This window comes from Rhinolophus sinicus, linkage group LG01, assembly GCF_036562045.2.
Source record: "Rhinolophus sinicus isolate RSC01 linkage group LG01, ASM3656204v1, whole genome shotgun sequence".
Taxonomy (NCBI): Eukaryota; Metazoa; Chordata; class Mammalia; order Chiroptera; family Rhinolophidae; genus Rhinolophus; species Rhinolophus sinicus.
In genome coordinates this window covers 56,219,137-56,245,823 of record NC_133751.1, presented here as the reverse complement: position 1 = coordinate 56,245,823, position 26,687 = coordinate 56,219,137, and the positions used below count along the sequence as shown (strand labels likewise).

General features: G+C 34.9%; 1 protein-coding gene across 5 annotated transcripts in view; it reads left to right on the top strand.

Annotated features, from left to right (window-relative positions):
* Positions 1–26,687, top strand: part of ATP13A3 (ATPase 13A3) — a 78,622-nt gene that overhangs the window by 28,104 nt on the left and 23,831 nt on the right. For all 5 annotated transcript variants that reach the window (XM_019723300.2, XM_074329650.1, XM_019723306.2 and 2 more), the window contains 21 exons: positions 974–1,043; positions 2,783–2,917; positions 3,334–3,406; positions 5,672–5,803; positions 6,951–7,130; positions 7,272–7,429; positions 8,140–8,328; positions 9,047–9,108; positions 13,078–13,228; positions 15,507–15,623; positions 16,194–16,211; positions 16,304–16,457; positions 16,556–16,676; positions 19,737–19,861; positions 21,628–21,803; positions 22,308–22,430; positions 22,509–22,588; positions 23,214–23,256; positions 23,345–23,454; positions 23,680–23,776; positions 24,674–24,746. In XM_019723300.2, the coding sequence (XP_019578859.2) occupies positions 974–1,043; positions 2,783–2,917; positions 3,334–3,406; positions 5,672–5,803; positions 6,951–7,130; positions 7,272–7,429; positions 8,140–8,328; positions 9,047–9,108; positions 13,078–13,228; positions 15,507–15,623; positions 16,194–16,211; positions 16,304–16,457; positions 16,556–16,676; positions 19,737–19,861; positions 21,628–21,803; positions 22,308–22,430; positions 22,509–22,588; positions 23,214–23,256; positions 23,345–23,454; positions 23,680–23,776; positions 24,674–24,746 (2,387 nt within the window). The remainder of the gene's footprint in view (positions 1–973; positions 1,044–2,782; positions 2,918–3,333; positions 3,407–5,671; positions 5,804–6,950; positions 7,131–7,271; positions 7,430–8,139; positions 8,329–9,046; positions 9,109–13,077; positions 13,229–15,506; positions 15,624–16,193; positions 16,212–16,303; positions 16,458–16,555; positions 16,677–19,736; positions 19,862–21,627; positions 21,804–22,307; positions 22,431–22,508; positions 22,589–23,213; positions 23,257–23,344; positions 23,455–23,679; positions 23,777–24,673; positions 24,747–26,687) is intronic.

Sequence of the window (26,687 nt, the reverse complement as noted above, 5' to 3'; positions counted from 1 at the left end):
GAAAATATGCCATATTTCATCAATCCTAAGGTGCACATTTTCCTACATTTTAACTTCTCTAAATGGGGGATATGTCCTACAAGGAATGGAGTATCATCCTTTACTTCACAGCATTTTTATCTTTCTTGATGGTGCATAAAATAATGGGTATATCTTATTGATAGCATCTTAGATTTTTCTGAAATATGTTGGGAATTATAAACATGAGCACAGATATGTTGGGAATTATAAACATGAGCACAGATTTACCACAATGAGGATTTATAAATTGGGAGACAGTCTTTTTTATCATGTTATTCTCTACTAAAGTATAAAAACATATCAGTGTATTGCATATTTTAAATATAAATGGCATTTTGAAATTAAATTAGAAACTTTCTTACACTCCTGTAGCATGTTTTGTCAAAGTGTTAAAATGTAAAAGAATTCATTCATTCAGACTTAATACTTTTTAATAGGCAAGAATTACTCTATCAGATAGAAAGTACTATTATATCATAAGGAATTTGAGTGGAAGGATTTAAGCAACTTAAGTATTCTTTTAAAAAGTTAAATGTACAATGTTTTGAAATTAACATACTTAGTACAGTATTCTTACTAGAAAAATAGTGCATTTCTTGCAAAAATTAATTGCAATTGAAAATTGTTGAGACCTATTACATTCAAGCATGGAAAAGAGCCTTTACTGACATGGTTATTATAAACTAGTGGAAAAGATACTTGTCACACAAAAAGATATGGTACAGAATGAAACAAAATGTTAATGCTACATTTATCTAATATTGACTAGATTGATTTAAATACTGTAGCTAGAGAATTTGAATTGTAGAAGACAAGTATTTAGAAACATGAATGTTTAAGTTCTAGATTTAAGAGCAAGCTGTGGTTTGAGTGTTTTGCGGTGAAATGCCTTCCCTAAATTATGCTATTATTATGAAATATAATGTATCACTATTATATTTTCTTGTTATAGAAAATTGCTGTATGGAGTAAATGAAATTTCTGTGAAAGTGCCTTCTGTTTTTAAGCTTCTAATTAAGGAGGTAAGACTGTTGTGCATGTCTCAACAATTGGGATCAATAGATTTGTCAACTTGAAAAGAGCCATGATTTAAGTAAGGGGACACTATTAGTTTTCTGTTTCCTAACTTCTGTCTTTCTCTCTCTTTTTTTCCATTTGGATGGCAAAGGTAATAACTCTGGTAGAGAAATAATTTGCCATATAAATTACCTTTTTATTTTGTCTTTCTTTTTTTTTTTTTCTTATCTGTATTTTTTTTTCTTTTAATTCTCAGGAAGTTGCTCATCTAAATCCAGCCGTGTCCTTTTTTGTTTTCAATTTTTAAACAGTTTGTCATGCTTTATTCTTCATGTGGTGTTTCATGATACATTATTGGGAACTAGATATTGTCCCAGAACTTTGGAATACAAAACATGACCTGATGATTGGCTTTAGCCTGGGAAGAAACGTATCAATAGTTATTGTAGTGACTGTTGCTGTAAGTGTCATAGAAAAGGTGTGAGTAAAGGTTGTGCCTGTAAAGGAAGGGAGTAAGTGGTTTTGCCCAGCAGAATTAGTCTCTCCAGTCTTCTGATTTTTTTGCCAAAGATCAAGAGTTAGCTGTATTGGGTGAATACTTTTAGTAGAAATAACAGATTGTTTTCCATGAGTTCCTGAGAGTGGCCATACAGTGCTGCTTTAGAACATAGCAAAGTGTGGTAGTGATAGGAGTTAGAAAGCCTTGTTTGTAATATGGTTCCATCTGTAACTAGCTTTGTCATAAGAAAACCTTTCTCCCTGATGCTTCTTTATCTGTAAAAATGGAGTCTTTTCTAATTATCTCATTTAATTTGGAAGTAAAATGGGTCTCTCTCTTTCTCTCTCTCTCTCTCTCTCTCTCTCTCTCTGTAAATTATATATACAGAGGGTGCCAAAAAAACGTATACATATTTTAAGAAAGGAAAACTGCATTAAAATTGTAATAATATATACCGATAACAAAAGATGAATACAAGTCACATTTGACTTCTGCAATTATAAGAGGTGCTCACAGTGGTTACTATCAGCGTCCAGACACTTCTGATTATGGCGAACTACTTCTTGAGCAACGTTGACCAAAGTGTCCACTTGTATATGTGTTTTTTGGCACCTCCAGTACATATGAAGTGCTTTGAAAAGTATGGAAGCATCAGTTTTAAGACAATGAGAGATTATTAAAGAAATTGATAAAATATTGTGAAATTTAGGCAAATGAGGTCTATTGCCAGGACTCCCTTATTTCTTTTCTCTTTCAGGTTTAGAGCCTTAATTACTTCTTTAGAAAAAGCAAACCAGTGTAACATCTCACGTTTGTCTCCCTTTTGGACTGTAGTGAACCTTTGACTTATAAGTAAATTAGTGTTTGGAGTTCATAAAAAGTAAACATTTGTTCCAACTGGTTAAAAGTTTTGTATCTTTTAGTCTCCCCTTAATTACTGGAAATAAATGTACTTTATTGCTGAAGCAGAATGAAAAACAGCTAAATTCACATGTTAGCTGTTTCTAGCTGAATCTGTATTTGGGTTTGGTATGACTAATGGATGCGGATAATTTAAATTAAGCTTATTTAGCCAAATGGTAGTAGTTTCATGGTAAAACAGTACTAAGCTAACATCTTGCCCTCCTGTGTGGTTAGTACATGTTGCCCTAAGTACCTTGTTGGTTACTTCTTAAATGAAAAAGTGGAAAATCTGTATGGTTATAAATATCTCACGCAATTTGACTTAAAAATCTTATTTTTCAGGTTCTCAACCCATTTTACATTTTCCAGCTGTTCAGTGTTGTACTGTGGTGCACTGATGAGTACTATTACTATGCTCTGGCCATTGTGGTTATGTCTGTAGTATCAATTCTAAGCTCCCTGTACTCCATTAGAAAGGTAAGTCCAGCTCATTATAGGTTTCACAACTGTGCTTGTTTCATAATAACATAGTATTTGGTACAAAGTAATTCTCAATATAGTGATTGCTTTAGTTATATGAATATGTACTTTTTTTATTGAGGTGATTTTTAGAGTCAGACTACCTACCACTTGACTGCCTGGAGTCCAGAGGGATCTATACTTGCTTATCACAGGCCGGAATATTGGTTCTACTGGTTTCAGGGCTAAAGTGCTTCTTATTTTGGTCTTGAGCTAAGACATTGAATAATATTTGAATCTTTTAGTCTTGACATTTTTAAAGGCAGAGTAATACACATTTATTATATTAACTTACCTTATTGTATAGTACCCTTGCTTTTTAATATCTCAAAGAGTGGATTTATATTAGTTTTGAATTTTTTTTCTTATTTCAGCAATATATTATGTTGCATGACATGGTGGCAGCTCACAGTACTGTGAGAGTTTCAGTTTGCAGAGTAAATGAAGGTAAGTACTTCAGGTGACTCTTGGAAAAATAAACCAAAATAAATATCCATTAAGCACTAATATATATACATTAATTTCTTAAGAAATAAAAGTAGGTGTTTGGATTTGTACTCATATGAGTTTGTATCAGATTTGTACGTTTATGTAAAATTGTGTTTTTCTTTTTCTGCAATGTGACAGGTACTGTATTAGGCTCTGGGGATGCAGTGGTTACCAAGGTGTTCATGGTCCTTGCCATCACTGAACGTCAGTCTAGTTGGAAAGACAGATGATAAACAGTAACAACAAAGTGTGACAAAGGCTATGACAAGGAGAATTCAGGGAATTAGGGAGCGCTCATTTACTGTACGTGTCAGGGATGGCTTCTTTGAGTAAATATTTCTGAAGTGGTTGAATTAGTCAGATAAGAGGTAGGGGAGCAGGTGGTATGGTGGGGATGGGAGAGAGGGAGAAGAAGAGTTTCTAAGGGCCCAAAGGCCTGGAAATTAGAGTTTGGTTATCATACTAACTGAAAAAAATTCAGTGTGCAGATGCTGCAAGTGGGTGAAGGACAGCCTTCTAAAGCATGTTTGAAGAATTTTGACTTATTCCAAAAGGCAGTGGGAAACTATGGAAGGGTTTTAAGCAGGGGAGTGATCTGATCATAGTTTTTGAAAAAACCCATACTGACTGCCATGTTCAGACTGGTTTAGTCAATAGTAGTATTGAGAGCATGAAATGGATCAAGCGAAGGTTGTGGACTTGGAGAGAAACAGGTGGGTTTGAAAGACACTTAAATGTGGGCATTGAATGGGATTTGATGATTTGTTGGATCCAAGGTGATAGAGCGCTATCAGGCTGGAGGGAGGGGTGTTGAGGTCATTAAATAGGAGGAGCAGGATTGTGGGGAAGGATAATGTTTTGGACATGTTAGTTTGGTGAGATATTGAAGAGGTAAAGGAGACAAAGGGGAGGCAGCACAGCACCATGGGGGCAGCATAGCCACTTTGATTTATTGAGAATATCAGTCTCCATTCTCTTGGCTGTAAACACAGTTTGACCTAGCAGGTTACTTCCCCGTGCTTCTTGGTCACTTGCTACTTTAGCTGGAAGTATCTGTCTGCTTGCCCTAGCTCCAGTCTGACAGGTATAGTTTATTGCTGTTCCTCTCTTCCGACTGGGCTGCTGCTGACGACATGGCGGGAGGCCAGGACATACGTACCATTCAACTTCTGTCTTCCTTACCTCCTTTGTATAGTCCAACAGGCCATTGATAGTTTGCTTCTTGATACACCTAAGAGGAATAGAATTTAAAGTGGCGTTAACAGCTTTAAAAGAGCAATGTTTTTAAAGCAGGGATCTTATTTTAAAATGAAGGTTATTGTACCTGCTATGTACTAAATATCATTAGAATTATTTTCCTCATAGCTTAGTGAACTAGTTCTTCATTTTTTAGAAAGGAGAGTGTTTGTCCTACAGACTAGTGTCACAAACCATAATTTTCTCTTCACTCATCTTTGTTTACAAACTAGTGTAACTCTTTTGAGCATGGTATGAAACCTAGGTAGAAAAAATAAACAGAGGGAGAGATGCCCAAATATAACACAATCCTAAAGAAAAATCTTTAACTTGGGAAGATCTTTTAAAAGTGTTTAGCTAACTTGAATATAGTACATAAAATTCTAAAGAAATAATGAACTAGATAAAATATCACAATTTTTATTTATAAATTTATTTAAAATAATATCTAAAATATTGTTAAGACTATTTTAGGAATAGAGAGAAGGCAATGAGACTTTATAGGTTATAAATAATGGCAGTGAGAAGAAGAATGCTGTTAAAAAAGAAAGAATGCTAAAATTCTCATTGCTTTCTTCTGTTTCCAAGGGATCATATAAACCTGTTTATTTACACATTATACAAGTTCTCATGACAGCTCACTATTTTCTAAGAGGGCTGTGAGCTAAAATTGATCATTGAGTGTTGTAATGAATATTAGAGCCCATTCACCTGTTTGGTCAGAGAAGGCTTGGCATGACCCGTGCACAGTTGGCATCCTATCAGGGATCAAACTAGCTGACACACTTAAACACCATGCCTTGTTAGCCTAAGGAATAATAATCTTATTTGTTGAAATTCTTCATTTATTGGAATTTTCTTATTTAACTCCATTATATTGTTAACATCCACTATAGATCAAGTGACCTTTGTATAGAACTTTTGTTTGCTTATTTTTATTCCAAGTTAAAGAATATGCTTTTCAGACTTTTCTTTCTTTAAATCCAGAAATAGAAGAGATCTTTTCTACAGACCTTGTGCCGGGAGATATCATGGTCATTCCATTAAATGGGACAGTCATGCCTTGTGATGCAGTACTTATTAATGGTACTTGCATTGTAAACGAAAGCATGTTAACAGGTAAACTAAACAAAATGAGTAAAAATCAGATGAGTTGTTTATAATGATATTAGGATTAAGTAGTTACTGATTATGCTATTTCAAAACTGGCTGTGCCATTTGTATCCTTATGAATGTCACGTGAATAGGATGGTATTGAAGTTTAGTTTTTTTTTAATTCTGAGGGCACCAAATTCTGCATTATACTCAGCTGCGGTACTAGATCACTGTGCTGGTGTTAGCTATGGTACATTTCTTGGCGTGCTCCTAGCCACTCTTCTTGACAGGAGGGAATGCTTTATAGTAAGGCAAGAGGAAAGAAGTCTGTAGCCCATACAGAATGCAACATACCTCTATTTGATGTGTAAAAAATGGGAATAAAGACTTTATATTTTTCTTAAACTGGGGAGAAGTAGACTTTAAAATGACTTCCCTTTGGAAATTCACAATCTGAAGGTAGAGCTTGATATATTTTTTATCACATGAATTTTTTTTTATTGCCATAGTCTGGTAAGAAAGTGATTCCTATATAATATGTATGTTTTCCTACTGATAAGAATTTGTCTTAAAACACAATCACACATATAAATATCCCCACACATCTGTGAGCTTTGAAGTGAGAAGTGTGAATGCTGCAGAGAATTAAATTTCAGCATTAAAAAGAATTTCGTTGTTTGTTATTGTTTAAGAGAACTACCATACACTTATTCTCTCTTCTCCAGATGCCTTTTTTCTTCCTTACTCCTGAGAGTGTGTGAGTGTGTGTGTAGTGGGGTTAGGAGTAGGTCTTCACATCTCTTTGTGTGCTTGCCGTTGCAGAGTGCTTTCCAATTCAGTGCTTAGGGGTAAGAGAACAGGTGCTGGGCTATGGCAACTTACCTGGTTTCCTTATTCAAAATGACACAATCATTTCAAAATGATTACCTTTGAATCACAAATCACTTTCAGGAATTACTGTGGGGGATAAGATTTTGATATTTTGGGGCAAGGAAATTGGTAGACAAAAAGCTAATGGAATAAACTGTTATCGACATATGAGAACTTTATTTTAATAGGTATTGTAAACAGTATGATAACAATTAGGGTTTTTGATAATTCAAGGTTTATGTGTTTGACACTGATACTTCTGTGCTTTGATTTTTTAAATTTATTTATTTATTTTTTTTAGGAGAAAGTGTTCCAGTGACAAAGACTAATTTGCCAAATCCTTCAGTGGACATAAAAGGAATGGGAGATGAATTATATAGTCCAGAAATGCATAAGCGGCACACTTTGTTTTGTGGGACTACTGTTATTCAAACTCGTTTCTACACTGGAGAACTTGTCAAAGCCATAGTAGTTAGAACAGGTAGAAAACGTTTAATCTCTTCTTGCACGGTGTATCATATTTGATGCCTGCTGAATGTTTAAAAAGACATTGTGTTTTGGGAGATAATTCTCATTTTCTTATAAAAATATAGTCATTTTCTTCTTTAATTTTCTTTTAAAGGATTTAGTACTTCTAAAGGACAGCTTGTCCGTTCCATATTGTATCCCAAACCAACTGATTTTAAACTCTACAGAGATGCCTACTTGTTTCTTCTGTGTCTTGTGGCGGTGGCTGGCATTGGGTTTATCTACACTATTATCAATAGCATTTTAAATGAGGTATGCACATGGGACTCTTAGTAGTGTTTAATCCTTAATTATCACATGTGACTACTGAGGATTTGAATGGCGGCTAGTGAGACTGAAGAACTAAAATTCTAATTTAAATTAATTTAACTTTAAAAAGCCGTATGAAACAAGTAGCAATTATATTAGGAAGTACAGATACAGAACATTTCCATTAGAGCAGGAAGTTCTTTAGGATGGCTCTGGTTTAGATGGTGTTTTACTTACTATCTTGTGACTTAAAAAAAAAGAGTGGTGACCACATACCAAAAGCTTTCTTTTTTTAACCTCTGGGATGTATTGCATTAAAATTATTTGCAATTACTTATTTGAAGGTATTACTAAGGAACCTTGTCAACTTTCTCTTTACTATTATCCCCTGTAGAGTCTGGCACAGGACAGTGCTTAGAGTAAGAGTCAGTCTCTGACACACGTTTGTTGGACGTGGAAGTGCGTAGTGTGTGAAGTATGTAGAGCTATCAAAATGAGTTTCCTTTTAAAACAGCTGTCATTCCATTGACAGTTTATTGAGCTTTCTATTGTGCAGAATCTCTAAAGGGAAAAAATAATAAAGGGCTAATAGATGTATACATACGCAGTTATTATATATGAAATTGAAAATGGTTTATAGGGTTTTTTTTACTAAATAAATACTCAGATTAGTAAATATTTGGGTCTGACATTTATTTTGCTGTGAATTGTAGGTAGAAGTTGGGGTAATAATTATCGAGTCTCTTGATATCATTACAATTACTGTGCCACCTGCACTTCCTGCTGCGATGACCGCTGGCATTGTGTATGCTCAAAGAAGACTGAAAAAAATTGGCATTTTCTGTATCAGTCCCCAAAGGATAAATATCTGTGGGCAGCTGAATCTCGTTTGCTTTGACAAGGTTGGTTCAGTTTCATAATCATTCTTAAAGGTTACCTTGTAGCTTTTAAATGTTTAGATTAAGGTTTTCTATGTTTTTTATCAACCAGTTTTTTAATGTTCTTCTAATTTTCCTCTTTTTCAACTTACTTGGCACATGAATTGTTTTTGTCTCATTTCGTCTCATTTTTTTTTCAGTGTTTCATAGTTGGGATACTGTTTATCTGCCCAGTTGCCTAATCAATCATATCCCGAGTTATGCCTTAGAGTAGTAGTAGTCAAGCTTTCTGATCTTTCATGTTTTTAACAGACTAGGCTAAGCATTTGGCTGACTGCTTCCTCCTGATGTCATTTAACTTGTTCCTCTTCCCTTTTTGGCTCCCTATGCCCTAATCGCTCCCCGCTATGTAGGCATCCTTTATTGATTGATAGATTAATTGGTGCATTGGTCCACTGTTTTGTTTTTTTAAAATAATATAAGCACATAAATATACAGATCTACACATATGCTCCCCACCTTACGTAGAGAAACCATACATAGTAAGGAGTGTTCTGCACCCTTTTCCCCACTTTAACTATTTGTCCTGGAAATTATTCTCTGTCAGTATACAGAGATCTTACTCGTTTCGTTTTTAACAGCTGTGTAGTACTCCATTGTACATATGTAGCATAGCTTTTCATGATTTTTGTTTTTGGAGGCATTATCCATATTTTGTATGTGTGCTTTCTTTTTTTTTTAGACTGGAACTCTTACTGAAGATGGTTTAGATCTTTGGGGGATTCAACGAGTGGAAAATACATGGTAAATATTAGTTAGACTTGATCATTTATTAGTTAATTTTTAATAAATATTTTAATATATGAAACATTCAAACATAGAGAAAGTAATATGTCAGACAGCTGTGTACCCACCACCAGGATTAAACTGTTGACATTTTGTCATATTTGCTTCAGAGCTTTTAAAAGATTTAAAACATTGCAGATACTGCTAAAGTTTTAATCTAATCCCTTTCCATCCCTACTATCATTCTGAAGTTGTGTTCTGTTATTATCTTCACATGTTTTTTTACTTTCACTGCATACATACGAATCTATAAACAAGATCTATCTATAAACAAATATACACAATTGATATCCTGTACATGTTTGTGCCTCTTATATTGTTTTACAAGATTTATCAGTATTGATATGTATATTTATTAATCTCAGTTATTTAGTGTTTAATCATTTTATGATTAAACCTTAATATCTGTTCTTGTAAAGAACAGTTTCATTTTTTGCTCCCCTTTCCCTTCCACTTTCTCAAACAATGCTGCAATTAAAATTCTCATACACAACTCCTTGTGTGCATGTGGTAGAGTTTCAGTAAACTCGCTTCCCAGAAACATCAGTGCTGGGTGCCGTGGCACAGGCATGGCTACAGCTTTAGTAAACATTGCCTGGTTGCTCTCTGAGTGACGGTGCTCCCTCGGCCTCGTAGGTGGGATACCTGGTGCTCCACGTCCTTGCCAACGTCCTGCTCAGACTTCTCATTTCTGCCAGAGGGATAGATACGAAATGGTATTTCATTGTGGCTTTATTTGTAGTTTCCTCACCACTTACAAAGCTGAACATATTTTCACATTTTTGGAAGGAGAGTCATTTAGCATTCTTCTGTGCACTGTCACTTTGTAGTCTACTTTTTCTATTGTGTTGTTAGTCTTTGTCTTATTCATTTGTTAGAAGTCCTTTGTATTTTCTGAATGGTAATCTTTTTCTTTTGCATTGCAAAAATATTCCACCAGTCTTTGTCATCTTTTTAGTTTGTTTTTGTTGTCCTTTGATGCTTATATGTTTTGTTACCATGGTTGTGTTTGTCATTTTTTTTCCTGTCAAAGTCTGTGGGGAGAAAAAAAAAGAGAAATAACAACAACAAAAATCTGTGGGAATTTGGTTTATATAGTTTAAGAGACTATTGTTTGGTTCATATAATTTCAGAGTTGTTACATCTTGGTAAATAGGTTGTCACATTGCAACCTTATTTACCCCTGATAATGCATCTTGCCTTAAATTCTGTTTCATCTAATGTTTTTATGTAGTTACATGCCAGCTTTCCTTTGCCTAATGTTTGCCTTATGTATCTTCTTTTCCATCTCTTCTCAATATTTCTGTCATTGTGTCCACATTTATTCTGATTTCAGATATATTCACCCATTTCCTTATATTTCTCTCTCACATTTTCTCAGATTTTATACATCCTAATCTTTTATTTACTGTTTGTTCTTAAATTATTAATATTGATATTTAGTGTCTAAAGTTCATGGGTTTCTATATTGGTTTTTAACCCTCCCCTGCCCCCCAAAACCCCTCATGGACTGCAGAGTACTTTTACTTTGATTATTCCCCTCCCTTCTTATATGTATTTGTTACATAATACTTGATGATTATTGTGGTTTTCTACAATGTGCATGCAAAGATTTACCTAGGTTTTATAAATATCTTTGCTAACCATTGCTTTTTGTATCCTATTCCTCTGGATTAAATTATCATCTTCTATAACTACATTCATTAGTAATTCTTTGTTTCACTATCACTCTTGAATGATGGTCTATATAGATTTCTGGGTTGGCAGTTGTGTTCTCTCTGCACTTTGAAGGTGTTAATTCCGTTTCTACTGATTACTTTTGTTATTGCTGTTGAGAAGTCTTACTTAATCTCTTTAGTAATCTCTTTTCAACTTTGTTGTTTTAAAAATATTCTTTATCCTTGATTTCTGCAGTTTCACCATGATCTTTTCACTTGTTTGTGTAGGACTCATTTTGCTTCTTGAGTCCAAGGATTCATGGTTTTCATAAATTCTGGAAATTTTTAGCCTCTTTCTGTTCCATTATGGCCTTTCCCCCATTCTCTCTTTTTTCTCCATCTGGGAATCCTAACCATATGTTGGACAAGAAATTTCATTTGGTCCTTTCCAAATCTGCCTCTCCCCGTCTCCCCCCACCCCATGGTGTTGTATTCTTTTTTTCTAAGTCTTTAATTTAAAAATGCCTTTTTTGCATTCTTTCAGATTGTCATTCTATTATATCAAATTTATGGGATTCTAATTCTGTCTTTGTTGTGTCTGTTGACTGGTGAGAATTGTTTCCTGGTGCATTTTTAAATTATGAACACATTCTTAGCAGCATTTTTCTGTGAGACTCCCTCTTTTGTGGCTGTGTTGTGGGAGTTCCTCTCTAGAGAGCTTTGACTTTGCTTAGCCAGGAGTTTGGCCAAGAGCTTGGCCAAGAGTGGTATCAACTTTGCCAGACAAATTTTAATACTACTTTCGTGACTTAGGGATTTCCGGACCAGACAGTAGAACACAGTCAAACCCAAATCCCATCCTAAGTGGCATAGTGGTTCAGAGTTTAGGCCCTGAAACTGGACGTGTCTGAGTCCTTGCTCTGCCACCTCTGTGCTGTGTAACCTAGGCAAGTTGCTTAACCACTCTGCTTCAGTTTTTTCATCTTTAAATGGGAATAATAAAACACCTTTCTATGGTGTGAGGATGAGATGAGTCAAATACAGTATTTAAAGTTCTTAGACCACTGCCCAGTGCACAGTAAATACTATATAGATATTAACTATTTTCTTAAACTTTGGGCAGGGGGGGAAGAGATAAGCTTATTCTTAGTTAGGCCTTTGGGCCTGTGGGTACATTTTTGTAGTATACTGTTTTTTGAGGCACTTGAAGAGCAAGCAGTGGCTATCTTGGGTGAGACGGATTCCCTTAGTTTAAGGTTGCCACTTTGTATGTGGCCAAGACTTTGTCTCCTGTTCCTGTGTGGGTATTAAAACCCAAGTTGTCAGGGTACTGAGATGGCTTCCCTCCCTTCTTCTCCCCCAGGTAGTCACAGCATCTGCTCAAGTTCAGGCCCCTCTGCTTTTCCTTTCCCTCTATTTCTGGCAGTTGAAAATTTCCCTTTATTTCGTATGAGCTTAGTTTTGCATTCAAAAGATTATGTGCTACACATTCGTTTTATCTTTTTGTAAGACAGTTTTAATGTATTCTAATCTGCCATATATCCATAAGCAGCAGTTTTAATTATTTAGTATCTAGTATTTTCTGTAGTGTTATATCTGGCCTAGTTATTCAGAATCTGAGCTAAGACTGTATTTTTTTTTTTAAGATTTTTTATTGGGGAAGGGGAACAGGACTTTATTGGGGAACAGCGTGTACTTCCAGACCATTTTTCCAAGTCAAGTTGTTGTCCTTTCAGTCTTAGTTGTGGAGGGCACAGCTCAGCTCCAGGTCCAGTTGCCGTTTCTAGTTGCAGGGGGCACAGCCCACCATCCCTTGCGGGAGTTGAAACCGGCAACCTTGTGGTTGAGAGGACGCGCTCCAACCAACTGAGTCATCTGGGAGCTCAGCGGCAGCTCAGCTCAAGGTGCTGTGTTCAATCTTAGTTGCAGGGGGCAGAGCCCACCATCCCTTGCGGGATTTGAGGAGTTGAACCGGCAACCCTGTGGTTGAGAGCCCACTGGCCCATGTGAGAATCGAACCGGCAACCTTCAGAGTTAGGAGCACGGAGCTCTAATTGCCTGAGCCACCGGGCCGGCACAAGACTGTATTTTAATATGTATAATTTTAATGCAGGAAAATATTTTTGAATGCCTAAAACTATGGTTAAAAAATATTTTAAAATGCAAACATTTTATTTCTATTTTTAAAAATTATAAAACCTGAATATTGTTAGAATATTGTCTTGAGTCTTAGGATTTATAAATCTAATTCAGTGTACTTTCTCTGTAGTTTTCTTTTGCCAGATGAAAACGTTTGCAATGAGATGTTGGTAAAATCTCAGTTTGTTGCTTGTATGGCTACTTGTCATTCACTCACAAAAATTGAAGGAGTGCTCTCTGGCGATCCACTTGATCTGAAAATGTTTGAAGCCATTGGATGGGTAAGTTCAAAATTTTTAAGCACAAGTAACTTTAGGAAATATGTAGAGTAAAAATTACCTTGCAGGAGGATTGTTTCTGCTGGTTGTTTTTATGACAGTCTATCTTGTTCCATAAAAGGAACTATGTAATGTCTAAAGATGCATGACTGGAGAGATTGTTAAAATTGTGTAAAAAAATGTCTGTTTTAGTTAAATTGACTTTCTTAAACACCTTTAATAGAGGATGACCTGCTCAGGCCCCTGCTTTATGTGTGTTTATAAGAGTAATCAGCTGTCAGCAACTTGGGGTCAGTAAGATGGTCTTCAGCTGCACAATTTGTTGGTCAGGTAAAAAGTGTAGAGTAGTGATGTGTCTTCAGTGTTCTTTGTCCCCATCTTCTACTGCCTGTCCTTACACACACACACACGCACACACACACACACACACACAAGCTTTTGTTTGTTCCTTTTATATATTTTGCCATTGATAATTTTAATTTCTGAGTGCTTGCTTATGTTCTCAGGTTGTTAGTGTTACCATTTTACAGCATTCATTTTTTTTTTTTTTTATAGATGCAATGGTAGTTTGTTTTTAGAAGGTTCCTTTTGGCTTCTGAATGATTTATTTTCTCTGGGTCAGTATTTTTGTTTCCTTACGCTGAATCCTTCATGCTTTTGGTTTTCACTGTACGTCTTATTAATACTTGCTTATTTGAGAATGAAGATCTGATTTAATAACTGGGTAGCTGCAGTAAGGTTTTTATCCTTGCTTGTGTATGTTAGATTGTGTTCTTGAGAAGCATCTCCCCTGAATGGGAGACTGGAAGGCTGACTAGGGAGAGTTTGTTGGGGGTCAAGGGTAGAGTCTCATTGGCAAGCATTCTTCAGTTTCCGAGGAGCAGAATTTGTCTTCAGGTTGAATTCCTCACCCTTTCCCACAATGCTTTTGCACAAGCAGGGTTTTACTCTGGAATGCTAACCCTCATAGTGCAGCCCTTCCTTTTAGGTCGGGAGTCCATATGTCTAGAGGATGACTCCCTCATTCTGGTCTTTGTTTTTTGCTTAGCGCAGCAGTTCTGGCTGAAGACAAATGTTCCCACTTCTGTATTTCCTCTTGTGTTTCTTCTGGGTTCCTGTTTTCTTCATTGCTGAATTCATCAATATGTTTCAGTTTGCCTTTTGTTTCCAGATTGGAAATCTATCTCCTCTCCCTGCTTTCCATTCTGTTTACTTTTATAGGTTTATTTCTTTTTTGTGTGTTTTGTTGACATTTTGAAAGAGAGGCTTAACTGCTTTGCCATCTTCTTAAAGCCCATGATAAATACTTAATCAAATTTAATTTCTTTAAGGAGACACACTTCATTTGCAGAGAGTAAAGCAAAATAGGACTGATTCCTCATTGGTGTTCTCTAATGCCTCTCTCCAACTGAATAGATTTTCAGTAGATTTTAGTGTTCTGTTTGTGGAATTTAAAAAAATAGGTTAAATAAGTTTGTATAATAGCATGTTTTGTTGACTTAGATGCTTTGATCTTACCGGAAAGGATCAGTGGGATGTTTTCACATAAGTGGGCACTGCTGCTTTTGGTTATGATTGATGTCGTGTAAGATACATCCCAATTTCAGGAATGTTAAGGTGTGTCTTAGAATTGTATAGAATTGGCTAATTAGACACAGTTTCCTTCGCCATCATTTTCCTATTGATTGATTACTCCAGTTTATTGAATCAAATTAGTTTGTTTCTCATGTATGTGTATTTTTAATACAAGTTCTTGTTTGAATGTTTTCACCAAAAAAAGTTTTTAAATAAATCTTAAGGGGTTAAGATAGTGGCATCCTAAGTAGAAATGTTTAAGCTGAAACAATTAACTCACATCTTTGGACCTCAGTGTGTTCTTGACCTAGTGTTTCTATTAACCATATCTGAGCTTTATGTACTTTTGATTCTTACCCTGTTAGAAAGAATCCCTGGATGGTAAACTGAAAATTTTGGAATTGTAAGAACCTTCTAGTTTTCTTTTAGAACTAGTTTCTGAGCCTAACAAGCAGTATGAGCAAAATTAGAGAAGTTTTTCTCTATTTCTTTACTCCACTTCTAACCTCTGCCTCTTCTCTCCCATGAGTTTAACTAGCTTTGTTTACGTTCTGTTTTATTTATATTAATGATTTAGTAGTGCTCGTTTATTTCTTGGACACAAAGTTTTTTTTAACTTCACCAAAAATAGCCATAATGTTTCATTTAAAAATGGAACTAGTGCATTAAGTTTTATGAAGCAATGTGTTGAATATTTTCCTTTCAGATTCTGGAAGAAGCAACTGAAGAGGAAACAGCACTTCATAATCGAATTATGCCCACTGTGGTTCGTCCTCCAAAACAACTGCTTCCTGAATCTACACCTGCAGGAAACCAGGAAATGGTGTGAAATCACTTTAAGCTAGATTATACTGTGGATGCTCATATTTAACTCTCACTTTGAAATGTAACTAGAAGACGAAATCACATGTCCTTTAACTCTTACGCAGATATGAATTTTTAACTGCGTTTATTAGAAACTCCAGCTGGAGTGTTGCAGGCATTCTTTGTAAAATATTGAGATTTATTTTTCGGTACCATTACTTTTCCTTCCTATTTACTGAGCAGCTTAGGGCCTTGTGATTTACATACATGGTGACATGGTGATTAATCCTTTTAAATTGCGCTTGTATTTCTAGAATTTACTAAAAAGAATATGTGAGAGGCTTTATTTTTAGGTGAATTTTAAAACATGTTCCCCTCAGTTTATTTTAGTACTTTGAAAATATTCAAGAATATACATTTTAAAAATGGGAGGTGGTGGACAAGCTGATCTTGAAAACTGACTTTGAAATAATTGAAGTTTCTTGCTGTTTTCCAAATAATGTTTTGTGAATGTATAGTTGTGCTTTTTTAATTTGAGTATGTTAATGGATTTAATCTCTACTGTTTCTTTATTCTTTTTTGTTTTTAGGAGCTGTTTGAACTTCCAGTAAGTGAACAGTGTTTACTTGTTACCAAAGTATATTTGTTTTAATTCTTAAAGAATAATAAATGCTTTGTGCATCTTTTGAAATTATGCAGACTATTTATGAGATAGGAATTGTTCGCCAGTTCCCATTTTCTTCTGCTTTGCAACGTATGAGTGTGGTTGCAAGGGTGCTAGGGGATAAGAAAATGGATGCCTACATGAAAGGAGCACCTGAGGTCGTTGCCAGTCTTTGTAAACCTGAAACAGGTAGGAAACAACTAGGCTTTGAATAAAATTCTGGCATTTATATAATGTTGTATGAGCACTTCTAACAGTGACATTTATTTTTTTTTCTTTTTAAACAGTTCCTGTTGATTTTGAAAAAGTTTTAGAGGACTACACTAAACAGGGCTTCCGTGTGATTGCTCTCGCACACAGAAAATTGGAGTCAAAATTGACATGGCATAAAGTACAGAATATTAGCAGGTAAGCTTGATGAATGATTTTTCTAGAGTTTTTTCAGTGATGTGTCATTTATGTTTATATAAGTACCATACAATAATTTGTATCTAGTTGGGTATTTATTAAATATTTATTGAATTTGTACAGGTACACATAGTGCAGTGTTTGTTTTAGGTGACTGAGGTAAAAGTACAGCTCTTTGGAACTATTTTTAATTCATTTGTTAAATAGTTATTGAGTGTCTGCTATGTATCAGGCATGTTCTAGGAACACAATTATGTTTTAATAAACCAAATTCTATAGTTTATTTTTCCCAAATGATCAACTTGCTTTTTCCCAGAGGGTGGAACCAAGTGCTCACTTAGGTGGAGTATCATGACTCACAGTAACCAGTTACCTACCCTCCACCCCAAAGGTCAAATGACATTACCAGCATCACGTTTACTTCCATGTATGGATCCGGGTTTTACATTCAAGGATTGTTGCTTTTACTGTAACTGATACAGACCTCCCGCTGGAGGATAGCATTTTTGTTTAGGAATTTTTCATGGTATACCTAGCATTTTGTAAGCAGAAAAGAGTATTCATTAATTGCTGCTAATTCTGCCTATCAGATAGCTTTCTCTTCTTCTGTTCCCACTGCCATTGTCTCTAATTTAGGGACTCAGCTCTTTTCTCTAGTCTTTCTCTAACCTGTGTTCCACCCTGCCTCCAGAGAGAACTTTTCGACATTTAGATCTAATACCAACCTGTTAACTGGAATTCTTATAAATGGCTCACCATCATATACTAGAGAAGTTCACAATCAGGGATATGCATTAGGAAAGAAAACAAAACACATACACATTATTTTAAAAATGGGCAAATTAGACAAACAGGTAAACATCAGAAAAAACACATAAATGGTCAGTGAACACATGAAAATGATAGGACACTTCAGTTCTTGGGAAACTGCAAAATGAAGCCACAATATGATATCACTCTTAAGGTTGGCCAAATTGGAAAGATTGATAATAGCAAGTGTTAGCGAAGGTTTGAGAAAATTGTAACAACATATACCTACCAACATATAAATTTTGCTTGTATAATTTGATCTAGCAAGTGTAGTTCTAAGAATCCAGCCTAAAGAAATATTTCTACATGTGTACAAGTTCATGTTTAAATAGTGTAAATAACATAATACTCACCAGTAGGGTGGTGGTTAAATTATAGGCTATTAGTACTTCTGGTTAATTATTCCACACAAGTTAAGTAAAAAGGATAGGACAATGTTTATAGTACAATACTGTTTTTCCGAATGAGTACTAAAGGAGTGGAGTGGATAGCCAAATAACTAAAAGGAAAAACTACATTAGGAATTCTAGCTATAAAACAGAATTATCTGGGGGATGTGGTCTAAGCATGAACATTTCCAAAAAAAGCGATAACCAAATGATCTGATGATTGGAAGCCACAAATGTAAGATACTATATCCTCATTCCTGTGAAGAGCACATTAGGCTCTTTTCCTCTACAGCTTCACCTTTTGCCATTTCCCTCCTTAAATACTATTGAATTGCCTATAGTTCTTGAGCCTGTTATATTCAGACATCCTTCTGTGCCTTTGGATAGGCTCTTCCTACTGCCCAGGATACCCTATCCCTCCCTATCAACTATTTTTTCTCTCTACTTCCCTTCATCCTCATCCTCAACCAAGACCTTCTCTGTGTTTCCATTCTGCCTTCTGGGAACAGGTTTTGGCATTTCTCTTACAGCTTGAACCATTTTTATCTCATATTAAATATTGTACTATTCATTAATTAGAGGGCAAAATTTCCATGACCTGCATCATTCATAGGAGAGTTAGGACACCAGCTGTAGCCAGAAACTATTAGTCCTCATAGGAAAATAGCTGCAGTGCTTTGACCCAGTAGTTTCACATTTGTATAGCTTCGTGCTTTGAAATACGTTTTCAGGTTTCAAGGCTTGTTTCTCCTGTTACCACCAGCAGTATCATTTCTATTAAGTTTTTAAGCTATTCTCTAATCCCTTTTACACACATTGTTCTAAATTATATTTTAAGATGTTTAGGTTTAGTTGTACACTAACAGGATCTTTATTGTTGAATTCTGTGTAGAAAAACCATTTGGTATTGCAAGTCTGAAATTTTGGTCTCTAATCTCAAGTCCCCGTTCTCCATTGAAAAAAGTATTTCTGTGATATAATTTGATAGCTTGAGATTTTTTAACAACACAACTATCACTGAATAGAGTTCATCCCCGCTATAGTGCTGAAGCAGATTTTATTTTTGCATGCGTTTCTTTGCTTGCATGTCTGTTTCCCCACAAAAGCATACTGAGAGTAGATGTCTTTTCATCTGGACCTCCCAATGACTAGCATAGTCCTTGGTGCATTGTAGATACTCAACTATTTGAAGGAATAGCATCTTGGTAACTATTGAATAGGAATAAATATGCTAACAGACCCGTCTCTGGGTCCTGAGGAGATCTCATTGTTGGACTGCTAATAGTTCTTAGATTACACTTCCAGGATCAAGAATTTGATCAACAGTTTTATAAAATTCATCAAAGACTTGATAATGAATCTAGTATAATTATATCAAATGTGCTTATGGTATAGTTTTTTCCTTTTCTCTTAACATTTAAATTAGAGTATCTTGTATGGGGGACAGTAAAGAATAGATTTATTTATGCTTCTTCATTTGGTGAGTAGGATGCAAGATGAACATTCTTTAGTATTACGAGTCTTACAAAGATACACAGTTCTCCCTTGGTATCCGTGGGGGATTGGTTCCAGGAACCCCCTGGGGATATGGAGTACCAACTGGACATTTCCAAGTGATCCTTATATCCCCACATTTCAAAGGGTAAAATTTAATTTCAAAATGTATTTCTTGGGAATTCTTTTTCCAGATTTAAATTTTTTGAGATATTGAACTCATAAACACACACATTTGTGGTTTATTGTGCATGTAAAATGTTTTAATTTATGATTTATGGATATTTTAAATTGCTTTATCAATATAAAGAGAAAATACTCGTTCTCTTGACTAAATCATAATGTCTTAAAATGTCTTTTTCTGCAGAGATGCCATTGAAAACAACATGGATTTTCTGGGATTAATTATAATGCAAAACAAATTAAAACAAGAAACCCCTGCAGTACTTGAAGATTTGCATAAAGCCAGCATTCGCACTGTCATGGTCACAGGTTAGACTTTATAAAGGACACAGAATGATCTGTTGGTTATAAAAGCATATTGCATAGTGGCCCCATCCTACATTGCCCTATTTCAGCTCTGAATATTTTTCAAGATATAAGATGACTTTGCAATACTCTTTTGCGGTCTAGCATTCTATTTATAGAAAGTATAGTAAAAGAGCAAAGGACATACTATAAAAATGTAAACTCTGCTCCTTGTTAGCTTTTTTAATTATGTATTTCTTATAGCACTTATTGTGCCTCACCTTGTGTTAGTTATTTATGGATTTGTTTTCTGTACTAGAATATAAGATTCTTGAGGGTTAAGAGTTATCTTTTACTTATTTTGGGGTCTTCTACAGTTTTAGAACAGTTCCAGATGCATGGAAAATGACTAATAGACACTTGTTAGAATTACGTTTTTTATGTATAAGGTAGTACACATTATTGCTCGAATGCATAATGATGAAAATAACCTCGTTTTGTTTTTTTTACTATTGCATCTAACTGATTCTCCTGGTTTTACTGCGTTTCCCTGAAAATAAGACCTAGCTGGACAATCAGCTCTCTAATGAGTCTTTTGGAGCAAAAATTAATATAAGACCCGGTCTTATTTTACTGTAATATAAGGCCTGATATGATATGATATATGACATGATATGATGTAATATAGTATAATATAATATAATATATACCATGTCTTACATTAATTATTGCTCCAAAAGATGCATTAGAGCTGATTGTCTGGCTAGGTCTTATTTTCGGGGAAACACACGGTATTGTACTGTTGGTAATATTAGATAATTGTCATTCCTTAGCTGTGTGAAATTGTGGCAGCTCTAAGTATTTTTTTCTCAATAGGTAATCAGAATTAAGATACTAATTTTATGGCATTTATGTGTTCAGCAACACTTACACGGAAATGGCCTGTGTACGTTTTTATGCTTTAGAATCTGAGAGCTATCTAATAGCATACTTATTATCGTATAGCTCGAATTACTAAATTTATTAGCATCCCAGCAAACTCTTGGTTCTAATGGCTCCTTCAAAGCACTTTACATCTTTTCCCCCCCCCCCTTCTCTGCCATGACAGACTATGAGGGTCTGTCTGGTCACAGGAAGACACACTTGGAAATAGTGTGTGGGAATTGGGGAAAAAAATAATATTGCCCTTCAGTTCTGATAGCAGTGGGTTCCCAAGACCTTTGCCTGCTTGTCCTGTAAGCTTATATTTTCTTCTCTTGATCCTGTCCTGACATTGCTGCTCTTCAGTTCTTTCCTTCTCATGACTGAGAGGTAGTCTGTCTTGCTTCTCTTTACATCTTATAAAGATTGTATTCTTGTTAACCTTGCTGAGCTTTTTGTTTTGTATAATCTTCCTTTTGTAATTTTTTTTTTTCTGTGATAGTACTGTAGTATTCTTATATAGACTACCAGTCACTCCTTGGTTATTTCAACAAATATTCTTTGAGCGCCTGCTCTGTATGTAGCATTGTGCCTGGTGTTGAGTGGATACTACTAGTGCCTGACTCAGAAAGATTGAGAATATATTTGGCTTTAAAAATTGTGAGTGAGAATGTTTTGACTATTTAGTATATAGTATGTGCTTGAATTATTTGAGGCTTCCTTTGATAAACTCCAAGAGTAAAGATCATACATTAACTCCATTTTGCCCAGTCACAAGGTCTCTAGTAGATTCTCAGTAAATACTTACTGTTTAATACATTTCCATTTCCATTTTAATTTTAACATATTTTCAATATTTTGAAAATTAGGTGACAACATGTTGACTGCTGTCTCCGTGGCCAGAGACTGTGGAATGATACTACCTCAGGATAAAGTTATTATTGCTGAAGCATTACCTCCAAAGGATGGGAAAGTTGCCAAGATAAATTGGCATTATGCAGACACCCTAACACAATGCAGTAGTTCGTCTGCTATTGACTCAGAGGTAATGTCAAGATAAATTTTCCCTTTTGAAGCTTGCTAGTCTGGAAAAATAAAAAGTGGTGCATTAAAATACAACATAACAAAAAGTAAACAAAAGCAGAGGCCTGGGCCATCTCCTCAGGGGTTCTGATTCATTAGACCCAGGAATATCAGTGTTTAAATTTTGATAGTTAGCCAAAGTTAAGCACAGTTTTAAAGTATAAGAATCCCAAAGATTTACTCTATTTTAAAAGTAGTGATAAATAATGCAGGTGGTTCATAATATTCAGTTTATGGATCATTTCAAATTAAAGCTGATATTTAGCCTTCATTAAGTTTTTTCCCCCAAAATAAATATAGATAGATTACCTTAAAGTTGAATTTTACTTTCAGTAAATGTTAAATTTTCAGTGTCTTTTGTAAAATATCAACTGAGAGAATTTAGTTTTGTATCAAATATATTTGAAATAGGATTGTGTTACTTGATTTGACTGCCTAAATGTTGTTTTGGATGTCGTATACACAGGCAATTCCAATTAAATTGGTCCATGATAGCTTAGAGGATCTTCAGGTGACTCGTTATCATTTTGCAATGAATGGAAAATCATTTTCAGTGATATTGGAGCATTTTCAAGACCTTGTTCCTAAGGTTAGTGATTTGGGTTTATGAATGTGTTTACATGAATACATTGTAATAGTATTTTAAAGAAATTCATATTTTTTTCAGTTGATGTTGCATGGCACGGTGTTTGCTCGTATGGCACCTGATCAGAAGACACAATTAGTAGAAGCATTGCAAAATGTAGAGTAAGTATTGGTGTGTGTGTGTGTGTGTTTATGAATTGTAGTTTCATTTTCAAACCCAGAAAAGTAAGTCATATTTCATGTATATAAAATAAGTGATAACTTTAGGTGTCTATTTAAAAGAGGCTTATGTACTCATTTATTTAGCTAAAGTACAATATTCACAATTTCTTTTCCAGTAATATCTGTGTTAGAGTTCATTCATATCAGTTTGATAGAAGTTACTTTATAGTTTTCGTAAATAATTGTGTTTCCTGTTTTTAAGAGGTGAAATTAATAATTATGTTTCATGTTTTACTGATAGCCTTTAAAGTAAGTGTACTAAAGACTTAACAGGCCCAAGTATTTTCCTCTAAAGGTTAGGAAATTGAGATACCAAAATGATAAACTGATTTGCCCATCTTATGACAGAAGAAGTAGGACAATAACCCAGATCATTTGACTTGTAGGCTGGTCCTGTTTGCAATGCAATATACTTGTGGCTCATTGTAATGAAAGGTTTCATTAGCTCCACTGGGGGAATCTTGGTCTTTAGCTCCTCATAATACTGTATTGGAGAAATCTTAAGTTAAATATTGTGTGTTTTTAAGAAATTAATCCAAATCTTAATGCATTTTTTGTTTCTTAGTTACTTTGTTGGGATGTGTGGCGATGGTGCAAATGATTGTGGTGTAAGTATAATTTTTGTGATTTATAGTTCTTTTTCTAGCCTCAGTCACAGTCACAAAACTTAACCAGTGACCTTTTTCAAACTTTTAGGCTTTGAAGAGGGCGCATGGAGGCATTTCCTTATCAGAGCTCGAGGCTTCGGTGGCATCTCCTTTTACCTCCAAAACTCCTAGTATTTCCTGTGTGCCAAACCTTATCAGGTAGTGCACATTGAAAATGTTCCCATGATCTTTTTGTAGTTTGCTCTAATAATATAGGGAAAAAATTATCATAGAAAGTGATATGAATTTGTTTTCATGGTATATTGGTATATTTGATATGTAACTTATTAGCTGTTGAATGTTGATGTTCAGCTAAGATATAATTGCAGTTTGGAGGAGGAGTTTAAAATGCCTTTATTCACATGCCAACATTTGTTTTCACAGGGAAGGCCGTGCTGCTTTAATGACTTCCTTCTGTGTCTTTAAATTTATGGCTTTGTACAGCATTATACAGTACTCCAGTGTTACTCTACTGTATTCCGTGAGTACTGACATTGCTTACAGAGATGGCACTTAGTGTTAAGATATTTAAATTAAGAGTTGAGTATGTATGTATGATTTTGAATGCTGCATCCATTAATTATGGAACTTACATAAGTAGCATCTGTAAATTTTTCTTTACCTTACTGTATTTTGAGTAACATCTCATTAATCTGGAATAGCATTTTCCTGAAGGCTGACCACTATGGCTGAAGCCTTGTGAATAAAAGATGATTGCATTTTTTTTTTTTGCCTTTTGTGCAGATTGGACATCTTTCTTAGAACTCTTCAAATGTCAAGCTGTGACATATTTCAGAGCTGTACTTAATTAACTTTGCTATACATTTACAGGAAAAGGCCAGCATGAGAAAAGATATTTCAGCAATAGTTTGTAGGACATTATGCATTTGCAGAAAAAGCTTAAACGGTGTCCATAGGTACTCCATCAGAGTTTATACTTGAAGTGATCTCACTTTAGGTTTATCTCTAAATGAACATTGGTAACATCCAAAGAGTCTTTGTAAAACTATACCTTTTTGCCACTTGTAGAAAGTATGAGGTGGGATGGTGTTAGATATTAAGGAAGCTTCAAGATACTAATTTCCAAGAATGTTGAATATTGTAAGTAAAAGTTTGTTTTCCTTTTGCCAAGAAACTTTTAAAAGGTTTTTATTGAATGAATTTTTAGGAGATGCCTATGTTAATATACTAATATATTAAATTGAATGTTTCCTAATATATGTTATATTTCACTGATTTGAAAGACAAATGAATTTCACTTTTTAAGCAGGTCCAAGTGTCATTTTGAAGTTATTATTGGGGTGGGGGAACTAAAACGGGGGAAAATGATATAAAGATAGTTCCTGAAAACTAAGTGTTTTTAAAATTACTTTTGTAGGTCTTAAGTAACCTAGGAGACTTCCAGTTCCTCTTCATTGATCTGGCAATCATTTTGGTAGTAGTATTCACAAGTGAGTATTTTGTTTTGTTATCGATTTCAAAGCAAATGAAATTCTGATGTGACTTATTAAACTTTGGTAAATTTACATCAACAATTGTAACACTGTACATACCTCTCTCGATTCCCTGTAAGTATTCTTTTTTATTTCCAATCTCTTATATTTTGCCCCATTTGTTTTATTCTCTCTCCACTCTTTTCTGAAATATTTGAGAATGTTTATGCGATCATGCCCCATTGCTTCTGAATATTTTAGTATATATTGCCTAAACAAAACCATTCTTTTATATAATTAAACATTTATAAAGATCAGGAGGGGCGGCCGGATGGCTCAGTTGGTTAGAACGCGAGCTCTGAACAACAGGATTGCTGTTTTGATTCCCACATGGGCCAGTGAGCTGCGCCCTCCACAACTAGACTGAAGACAATGAGCTGCTGCTGAGCTTCCAGAGGGGCGGCCGGATGGCTCAGTTGGTTAGTGCGCAAGCTCTCAACAACAAGGCTGCTGGTTCAATTCCAGCTGTGCCCCCTGCAACTAAAGATTGAAAATGGCAACTGGACTTGGAGCTGAGCTGTGCCCTCCACAACTAGATTGAAGGACGACTTGGAGCTGATGGACCCTGGAGCAACACAGTTCCCCAATATTCCCCAATAAAATTAAAAAAAAAAAAAGTAAATTCAAAAAATAAAAAGATCAGGAAATTGAACAATGTTATCTAATCCACAGCCCATATTCAAGTTTTGTCATATGTCCTAATAATGCCCTTTATATCATATCTTTTCCTATAGTCCCCTAGCCCAAGATCTAATCCAGGCTCACAAATTTCATTTAATTATTCTCTCTCTTTAGTCTTCTTTAATCTGGAATATAGCATCAGCCTTTTTTGGGGGCTTGTTGATGTTGACATTTATGAAAGAAGATAGACCAGTTATATGAGTTTATCTGATGCATTCTCATTAGACTCAGACTGTGAATTCTTGGCAAGAATATCACAGAAGTGATGCTGTGTCCTTCTAGGTCCATCATGTAAGGAGACACAAGATGTTGAATTGTTCCAGTCTTGGTTACATTAACATCAAAATAAATAATGATGGTAATAGGATATGACTCATTTAATCAAATAAAAATTTATAAATCCGTACTGGCAATAAATAGGTAGGTAGGTAGATAGATAGGGAAGGGAAAGCTTTTCCTTACAGTAAAATGCTAACTAACAAATATAGAATGAATGATGAACTTAGACCTTGGAAAGACCCTGGTCTTATTGACATTTTAGGCTGGATAAATCCTTGTGCTGTGCATTGTAGGATGCTTACCAGTGTCTCTGACCTCTACCCAACTGGATTCCACCAGCACTCCCCCAGTTGTGATAACCAAAAGTATCTCCAGACATTGCCAAATGTTCTCTGGGGGACAAAAATCACATTAGTTGAGTGAGAATGAATTATTTCAACAGTCTTCAGTGGATGTTAAGACTAGTGAATGAACATTTGATGAGGAACCGGATTTTTACACAGTCTTAGTATACAAATTATTTATTCATTACAAAGAAAAAAATAGAAACTTTACAGCGGAGAAACTTGGTGGATACCATCTTAATAAGCAGTCAAAGCCCTTTTTTATGTTACTGGTATGTTCATCTCTCTTCAAATCTTTGTTAATGTCTTAAGAGGAAGAAATATGTATTATTTTAACTGTAGCTTTGCAATTAAAGATTCAGAAATAAATTCTTAGTTAAATATATAAGTATGGTAATCTTAGTTTATATGCCCATATTTAGTATTCTTTTTACTTGTACTAGTGTTTCCTCTGAATTTTAATAGACTAATGTAAAAAGTGCACCTGTGTCATTTTTAGAAAAGCCTAAATTGTTTATTAGATTATTTATGGACATCTGGCTTGATTTTTGGACATTTTTCATACTAAAGATTTGTTAGACAAAAACAAAATTTT